Source organism: Limulus polyphemus, unplaced genomic scaffold (assembly GCF_000517525.1).
Source record: "Limulus polyphemus unplaced genomic scaffold, Limulus_polyphemus-2.1.2 Scaffold4902, whole genome shotgun sequence".
Classification (NCBI taxonomy): Eukaryota; Metazoa; Arthropoda; class Merostomata; order Xiphosura; family Limulidae; genus Limulus; species Limulus polyphemus.
This window is the reverse complement of record NW_013670512.1, coordinates 31,476-41,410: the sequence shown is the minus strand read 5'-3', so window position 1 is coordinate 41,410 and position 9,935 is coordinate 31,476. Positions and strand designations below refer to the sequence as shown.

Sequence of the window (9,935 nt, the reverse complement as noted above, 5' to 3'; positions counted from 1 at the left end):
ATACCAAATCTGAAGAAGAAATCACTAATAGCCAAAGTTATAGTTGTAGCTTCCTGATTTGGTATTGTATATGCCTCAGGCCACTTGATGAAATAATCCATCACCACCCAAATGTACCTGTTTCCAGCACGAGTTTGGGGCAAAGGACCAGCAATGTCAACAGCTACTCTTTCCACTAATAGTGCGAAGCTACAGTTGTAGCTTCCTGATTTATATTCCTAAACAAGACTGTGTATTTCTGACAGGGAAACCAAACACAATTTCTCGAAACCAGGTCAAGGCGTTCAGGGCTGCCAGTAAAATATTTTAAATTGCACTGAGAATTTTTGAAAAATGTACAAAATTTACAATATTGTTACGACAGCGGAAGTCACTTGACGCTAGCAACACGTCATGATATTCTCGAAGGTTCGTGAATGCTCGAGTGTTTACTAGATGTGCGGGAATTGAATGGCAGACAGAGATAGAGACGGACAGTTGAGTCAAGCGCGGTAGTGCGTGAATCGTTCGTTGTGAATTATAGCGTTTGTTTAAGTTAAACTGATTGTGGAAATTAAGTATATTGCAAAGTTGTATTGAGAGAGAATAAACTAGTTTTATTTAAGAAAGGACTTGTATCGCTAAAGTTTCTTCGGAAAGATTTTTTAATGAAAATTAACAAACGAACAGAGACGTGAGTTGCTACAGTTTATAACAGCATTATAGCTATTTGTAAAACGTTCGAAAGCTCCAAAACTTCACCAGTGAAGTACGAAACAAGAAAGAAAGAGAGAGAGAGAAAGAAAAGAAGATCATACTTTATTTGTTTCAAAGACTAATGAATGGAAAATTGATTTTTTTCCTAAAAATGTTTCCTTTTTTCAAAAATAATAAACTTTATGAAAATCAAACATTTTAAAAAAGCAAAAAAGAATTATAAAATAAAACTCTAACAACGTTTCTTTAAAAAAACACTGAAAAAATGGGGTAAGGAATTAATAAATACAAGAATTAAACACGAGAAAGACCTGAGGATGAAGGGGGATTCAGATGATAAGATCTCGGAAGCTAGAGCTCAAGTTCATTTCAGCTTGTTCACTACCCGGAGTCGTTGATAAGTGCTTTTCTCGGTTGTTCAGTTTTTATTAAACCGGTAGCTTTACGAATATTAATAAACCTGACTCTCGGTATTAACCGATGATGTCCTTGAATGAGGTCTAAATCATAAATGTTTGAGCACTCTGCTGAAGCAATTCTAGCGTTACCTTGATATTTGACGATAGGCAAAGATAAACAAGTTATCTGTGCCCCTATAAAACTGATCAATAATCCTTCAAGTTTTCTACAGCATAATTGTCAGTAACTGTTACTGTTAGTTTAATATTCAGAAGTACATATCCTGAATATTCTGCAGAAAATGAACGCAACAAAAGTGAATTGGGAGATTCCTTCCCTCTGTGTAATTACCGGCGCAAGTCGAGGATTAGGTAGAGTACTTAGTCTAAGCTTAACCAAGAAATTACCACGAAATTCGATTATCGCATTGATCGCTCGAAGTGAAGAAGGATTAAAAGGAACAAAGCAACTAATTGAAGAATGTGATAAAGAAACACAAGTAATAACAATACCAATGGACCTGACTACAGTTTCTGCAACACAGGTAGAACAGCTTTTGGCCAAAGTATGTCAGTTTGTGGAAAGTTGCCCAGTAAAAATTGATCAAGCATTTTTGATTCATAATGCTGGTACCATTGGTGATATATCCCGGAAAGCTTCCATGTTTAAAGATGGTGACGAAATAACGAGATATTTTAACCTAAATTTTAACTCGGCTGTAATTTTAACCTCAGTTTTTCTTGAAAAGATTCTTAAAGATAACATTAAATTTCGGCACATAATTCACATTTCTTCTTTAGCATCACAAAAGGCAATTGATGGATGGAGTCTTTATTGTTCAGGTAAGTTTATTTAAGGTAATTTCTAAAACAGGATGCAATTATGTATTAATTTTATAAAGACGGAGCAAAAGAAAATTTAAAAATATGAATCATAGTTATCATTCAATGATTTAATAACAATATAACACATTCAAAAAAATTGTTTAATAACGGACTAAGTTAAAAACCACTATGTATTTCTTTTATTATAAATAATATCTAAGTTCAGATCATATTGCCATTACTGTGTCTTTAGCATGTACATATAAACTTTTCCAAAGTGAAAATTTTTGCTATTGAGTACACTATAAGACCCATGAACACAAGAGTTGTGATCATTATAAAAGAAATCTACATATTGTATCTTATAATAAAATATTTTTTCAGTTGAAAATACATTCTTTAAAAATAATGATAATTTACATATTCAAAATTTAATTCTGAGCCTTCGGCTAGAATACAAGTAGGGGAAAGGGTATTACAAGTATGACTGTTGTGCTGAGATTTTAGAATAAGGATAAGAACATTAAAACCTGCCACATATATACCTGTATAGAAGTCAAATTTTTCAGCAAATATTTTGTCTAAAAAATATATTTATATATAAATAAGCAATTCGTAGCATCTGATCATTAGTCTCATATTTTAACAAACAGTGCATTTATGTTGAGTTTTAAAAATACATTTCTAAGCAAATTTTGAATTACTTTGAAAAATGGACCAAATAGTTCTTTATTTGTTCCATTTTGAATTAGGCAATGACATTTTAAGTTGCTTTTGTTAATATTTTATTACCAATAACTACATAGTTACAAAAAGTTATGGTTTAAAGGCCAAAACTGACAAGATATTGAAAAGTCAATAGACCTTAAAATTGTTATAAGACAAGTTAACTGGAATGTGGAAGAAGAAAAACACCTATAGTTAAATTTTTCATAACAGTAGGTATAATATATTTAAGTGAACAATATAAAACAAACAAAACTTTACATTACTATTTGTTTCACAAATATAGTTTGTTTGTTGCAAAAATTTTAAACATGCATTATTCCCATTGGAGAGTATTGTACCTCATGATGAAATAATTTTGAGTTAACAGAAAATTGTACATGTATTATTGATATCTTCTAACCTTGCAATTATGCATGAATGACCACATTTTAAAATGGTGCATGTATTAACGGTAAAAACACCAGGGCTTGACTCGCATGTCATAATGATTAAAAATCTAATTCTGAAGTTAATCTAAATGGCATAAAACAGAATTTTTTGAGAGTCCCTAATTGGATCCAGTATAATATGCAAGTTTTTCTTTTACATAGTAAGTGCAAATTCCAGTTTAAGTTTTAGATACACAAGCATTTAAAATAAGGCTTGTTGATTGTTTCATGGTTGAATCTTGATAATATAATATGTAAGATCATATGGTTGATTTCTGTCAATTAATTATACCATTGTGTATAATTGTGTTAGTTGGTACAAACATATACAAAACATTTCCTTTAGAACACTTTAAGTTTATATCATCTGTGTTGAAAAATACAATGTTGTTGTTGAGCTTTTACATCGTGATTTGCATGGTATGACCTTTCTTACAAAACATTTAATTAACGCTATGTTTTCCATCATTTACAAGTCAATGAATTAATATTCTTGTCTTTTTGTTTTTAATTCTATATTTAAGCTAAATTATTTATATACTTTGAATTGTGCTACCCATTCACATACTTTTTTTTCCACACTGTAGGAAAGGCTGCCAGAAACATGTACTTCAAAGTTCTGGCTCAGGAAGACCCTAGCTTGAGCATTATTAGTTATGGCCCAGGACCATTAGACACAGAAATGATGAAAGAAATACTTGAAAATGCTTTACCAGAAGTCGGAGCTTTCATGCAGAGTAAGTGTTATGTACGTTCATCAGTCTTCAAAATTAAGATGAGGAAAAGGCTCATTCAAAGACATTGTAAGAACATTAATAAAGAAATAGAATTACAGAATAATCTCACTTATAGTTGATCATCAACATACTTCAGAAATTAAAGATAGTAAACAGTGTGGTAATTTTTTTTCTTATTGATTTACATGTACATATTTAGTTCACTGATAGTGGTGGTAAGATTACTACGTTGACATTATTGTTATTAGTTTTCTGTGGGCATAGCTTCTGTATTTGGGTCTGGTGTGATATGTATATATATATATATACATATATATATATATATAAGTAAATGTATGTATATGTTGTTGTAAGCTATATCTTTTTTAATGCTGTAACTTATTTGTTAGCTAGAGGGAACTGTGGGTTGTAATGCTGATGTTAAGATTGAAAGATTTAATAATATAGGACTAGAAAGTTTTAAAGATTTCATGTCAAGTTTTCTAGGAAATTCAAAGATTAGGTTTGGAGATAATTAAGAAGATAGAGTTGTATCTAGTCCATAGAATGAATCAGTCACTTTGGTTTTTATTGAAGTATTTGGACTTACATTAGCTATCTTGCACATTGAATTACTTTGAGTTTTTTTTGTTATTGTAGTACAGTTATCAGTAAACTTGGCCTAAAACTTATCACAGTGTTTAGGCTTGTAGAAATATTAAAGAAGAAGATAAAGATTATTTTAACCAGAAAATTTAAAGAACCTGCCAACAAAGGAACAACATTACAACAATAAATTTGTTTTATTTTATCTGATATGTTTCATGAATGTGTCTATATATATGTATGATAATTATTTCTGTTTTTAAACCAAGAAAATGTTGTGGTGCATACAAAATTGATTTCAAACTTTTCATACTAATAATTTTGCCTTATTCTCATTCATATACTGAGTGACAGTACTGTAAGCTATTACCCTGGCTCCAGCTTTTCTTAACTGGGGGCCAAGGAGACATACAACGAGGCCAGATTAAAATTAGATAAATGGATGGCATAAGCATGGGAGGGAGGGCAACAACATACACACACATGTTTATATATGTACATATGTCTGTGTAACAAGTATGATTTTGTATATGTACATAGTAATCATGATGGTAAAATGGACAATATTGATGACTTAGTGACAACAGAAACTTTTTTGTTGAAAAATAAATTCAAAATGTATATTTATCATTGAGGTTTATATATGTATGCGTGTATATATATATATATATATATATAGCATTAAAGTTTTATTGCAGTTCTGCAGCACCGCTAATTTTTTTTATAATTTATTCCTGTTATGAGAAAAAATGAAATAAGTAGAATAATATCATCAAAGTAACCAACTTTTATTAGGCAATGTTTCAAGTATGTGCTTTTTATTAAGTCATGATTAACTAAGACTTGGCAAAGAGTGTTTGCTCAAAATGTTGTCCAGTATGGATTTAAATCTAATCTAAATCTCCTAAGCTGGCCAAACCTTGTGAGATATTATTGGGTTTATGTTATAGAAATCGCTAACAGTGAGAGCATTGAACTGATAATCAGTGCATTTTAATGAGTATAAGTAAAAGTGGTATATTAAGTTAGTTGTATTCAGTATAGGGTTAACTTTAATTCTGATTTTTGTAAATATTCTGCAATGATCAGAAGTTCATGATAAGTACATAAGAATTATAATTTTGATCAACATGAAAAACTGTTTTGTTTATATATTCGTTATTTTTGAATGAAATTTTTAGGAGCATACTCTTTAATTGTAGTTTTGTTTCTTTCAGTGAATATGCCTGGGAATAACTATTTAAATGTTATTCCTTAACACTTATTTAAATTACACCAAGTTTTGTTGATATTTTCTGAAATAGTAAATGTACAATTCACTGTGTTTTCGATTCTTTCTATCATTGTGATAATTTTGGTTATGCACTAAACGAAAAATATATTAAAAAATACCATTTCATTCATTTATTACCATTATTGTTTCCTGTGTTTTTCTTTATTAAATTTTCACCTATTAGTTTAATGTATCCTAAATATAATATCACAGTTTTTTATCATTTAATTTTCAGAAGTTTCCAATGAAGGAAAACTTTTGAAATGTGAAACTACAGTGGCTCGACTGTTTACTATTCTGGAGGAAGGGAAGTTTAAATCAGGAGACTATGTAGATGTGTTTGACAAGCTGTAAACATTGACAGAATCTACAAAACGTTGTGGATTTAATTCCAAATATTAGTGACTATACATTAGTAAAGTTACAAAATATACAACCACTTACTGAACACAATAAAGTATTATAAGGTAAAAATTCTGTTTCACAAGTATTCATATATATATATGATTGTTAATATTATTTTCAAACAAAGCAAGAAAACACTGAGTATACCAGTGTTTTTAAAATGGTGCTTTTTGATCCCAATAATTTTCATTAGTATGATGATGAATAGTGATAAAAACAAAAGAAAATACACATTAAAGAGAAGTATGTTGTTTACTAGGGTGTATTTGAAAATTGTGCTATAAAATGATTGAATGTTTTGTCGTTTCTTTTAAAGGGCTAAACATTTTTAGTCAAAAAATCTAGGTTGCATGTGAAGTTTATAGATTTTTAGTTGAACTGATTAAGTGAAATCACAGTGTAACTAATAGAAGCTTTTTTTGGGTACGTGAAATTCCTGATGCATTGTTATTATTGCCAGTAATGGTTTAGGTGCTAGTAAATTGACTGTTAATAATATAAATATGAAAAGAAAAATACCCAAGACTGTACATGAAAATGCTTTACACAGGTGTATTTACATTTATATTTCCACAAGATAAGTAGGTAATTTGATTTTGACAACACTTAGAGATGTTCTAAGTGGCTGAAAAAAAAAACTTAAATACTCAAGTATGAAATTTATTAAAATACACACTGGTTATACAACAGTGGATAGTAAAATTTCTATTGTAATAAATATACTTTACCTTTTAAATGAAGTGGACTTACTATACTTGAAAATATTATATGTACTTTACTGGTCAAAATTCAATATTATTCCTTAACTAAATAGGTCTTGTGCATAAATAATTTAAGTACTATAGTTCAGTATAAATAACCAAAAATATCACAAATATAGGAAGAAATTATAAGAGAAGGTTTGCCACATTTTTATTTATAAGTCGTAACTTATCTACAACATACAATATATTAAAAATTGAACAAAAGCAGGACAATCAAGTGGTGTTTTTCTGGAGGTACACAAATTCTACATCTTGAATTCAATTATTATGTGGGACATTAACAGAGAGAGTTATGAAAAATAGCTTCAGAATTAATGTTTGGAGATATTTATGGTTTTCAAAGTGTACAATCTACAGCAAAAGTTTGACATAAAATATCGGTTTATTCATCTTCATAGGATTTACTGGGAATAGCAGGGAGAACTGAAAGTATTGAGAGACATGATTTTTACTCGTTATACACTTTTTTCATTGAAAGTAAAAAAAAACACTAACAGCTGTATATTTATTTCAATGCTAAGCCACTGGGATATTTTTCATTAAGAACTTTTCAACATAAGCTGACCTTTGACCATGTGCATTATTGTTACCACGGGAAGTAACATTTGTACAAATAAAAGTTATTCTTTACCACCTAATACACATAAATGGTTTACTTCAGTCTTTAATGACAAAGATACAGCACCATCCAAACTAATATGTATGTTTAATTGTAACTGCAAATCAAATATCGTCTAAACATATGGCAGCTACATTGGATGAACGTGCACAAATCTCATCAAGTTATATCAACATTATAACACTATCCATTTAGTTTTACTTTCACAAAAAGTTTAATTGGAGCAGAGATTTTATTATTGGGCGAGTTTCTCCATACATGTAGAAAGTCAACTCAGTTGGGCTATAGTAACCTTCTAATGCACTTCCTGAACTGCAATGCACATTTCACCACATATAATCTGAACTTGGCCTTCATTTCCTTATTTATGTATTTCTGTTACTTAACTGAGGAAGTTTTTTGAATATTATATTTCTGACAAACATACACTTGTGTCATAAAATGACAAGTATGTGTGGCATATGTAACTATTGGAGGGTCACATACGTGGCATAAATTGTGAACAGTTTGATAACCACTGCTGTAAAGTATGTCCAGCCAAAATTTGGTGGGAGTTTTAGTGATCACTATCTTGTTACGGTGCACCAGTTAGTTCTTAAGCTGGGTATCAAAACACTTTAGCAACTTGGCTAGCTATTAGATACATTCCTGCTTCATTTAGACAGATTTTCTGACAAATTCCAAAATTACGTAGTAACACAAAAAAATGTTGTTTTTTTAATGTCCGTGAGCTAGGCCTTTGTGCCTAATTTGGTACATGTAGGTATTATATAAGGACCATTTTAACAAATTATTTCCAATTATATTCATCTAATTACTTACATTACATTGATGTAATATATCACACTGCATAACCTTTACAAATGGTGAATTTTTTCCATGTGGTCACATAAGATGCAGTATATTTATTGTAAAGATAATTTCTTAAATTTTTAACAATCTTAACAAACGAACTATGTCTTGTTGTAACAGCACTTTCAACCAATCTTAACATTTTCTGTATGTTAACCATAAAGTTCCCGATATCATTGGATGGTCACTTGTACATGATCTATAGTACAGTGTTGTCAATTCTACTTGAGTCACTTTAATTCTTAGAGTTGCTGGATACAGTTTTCTGGGCTTATTTTGTTGTTGTAGGAGTGGTTTTCGATGATTGATTAGATCAGTAAAATAGCCTACACATCATTACAGTTTTAGAATCATCCTATCCTCTCTCCTGTTCAATTAAAAAACAAAACTACAACCATGATATTTCTGGCCCATCCATTTGATATATATTCCAATAAAGGTGCATAAATGGCCATTTTGAGGTGAAGCCATGAAAAAGAGTAGTTTTGAAAGTCAGTGCCTCTTGTTTTAGGTTTGTTTTTTAACAGCACTGACTCTTGTTTTAGGTTTCTTTTTAACAGCAGTTACTTTTGTTCTAGGTTTATTTTTAACAGCAGTGACTCTTGTTTTAAATTTATTTTTAACAGCAGTGACTCTTGTTTTAAATTTATTTTTAACAGCACTGACTCTTGTTTTAGGTTTCTTTTTAACAGCAGTTACTCTTGTTCCAGGTTTATTTTTAACAGCAGTTACTCTTGTTCTAGGTTTATTTTTAACAGCAGTGACTCTTGTTTTAGGTTTATTTTTAACAGCAGTGACTCTTGTTTTAGGTTTGTTTTTAAGAGCAGTACCACTTGTTTTAGGTTTGTTATTAAGAGCAGTACCACTTGTTTTAGGTTTGTTATTAAGAGCAGTACCACTTGTTTTAGGTTTGTTTTTAACAGCAGTACCACTTATTTTTTTTGGGAGACTTGGCAACACTGCTACAGTAGCATTGTTGTTGCATTTGGAGAAAAACATTTTGAATGTCAAAATGGAAATTGTTTAAAATAGAAAAACTTAAGTGAAAATAAAATGTCACTACATACTGTAATATGGATATGTAAGTTTATGAGCACTAAACATTACAAGTTGTTGAGTTGTGTAATGATTTCTTGATGTTTCCAGTATTCTTTGTGCTAGAAAATTAAAAATACCTTTCATCTGGTGGTTTCAGTTTTACAAATTTTAACAAAATTATAATCTAATAATAAACTATTGACAGTGATGTCACCATGCAGGTACATGAAATACAACTTGTTTAATAATTGTTTTGTAAATCTGTTATTTGTTGCCTACACACATATATGTATATATATCTATGTATAACCCATATTTTATTAAACTAGTAGCAATTGGTAATGTGATGTCACAATGCACGTATATGAAATACAAGTTGTTTAATAACTGTGTTTTGTAAATCTGTTATTTGTTGCCTACACACACACACATTAAACTAGTAGTAATTGGTAATGTGATGTCACAATGCATGTATATGAGATACTTGTTTAATAACTGTGTTTAAAGATTATACCGTATTTTTCGGAATATAAGACGCACCCTTATTTTGAAGACAAAGTTTTGGGGAAAGAAAAGCTACAGTCAC

At 30.0% G+C, this 9,935-nt stretch overlaps 1 protein-coding gene across 1 annotated transcript; it reads left to right on the top strand.

Annotated features, from left to right (window-relative positions):
• Positions 1 to 1,020: 1,020 nt before the first annotated feature.
• Positions 1,021 to 7,628, top strand: LOC106471849 (sepiapterin reductase-like). Its single transcript, XM_013932472.2, has 3 exons — positions 1,021 to 1,937; positions 3,664 to 3,813; positions 5,907 to 7,628. Exons 1-3 carry the CDS (start codon positions 1,397 to 1,399, stop codon positions 6,023 to 6,025), a joined length of 810 nt encoding a protein of 269 aa, XP_013787926.1. The 5' UTR covers positions 1,021 to 1,396; the 3' UTR covers positions 6,026 to 7,628.
• The last annotated feature ends 2,307 nt before the right edge of the window (positions 7,629 to 9,935 follow it).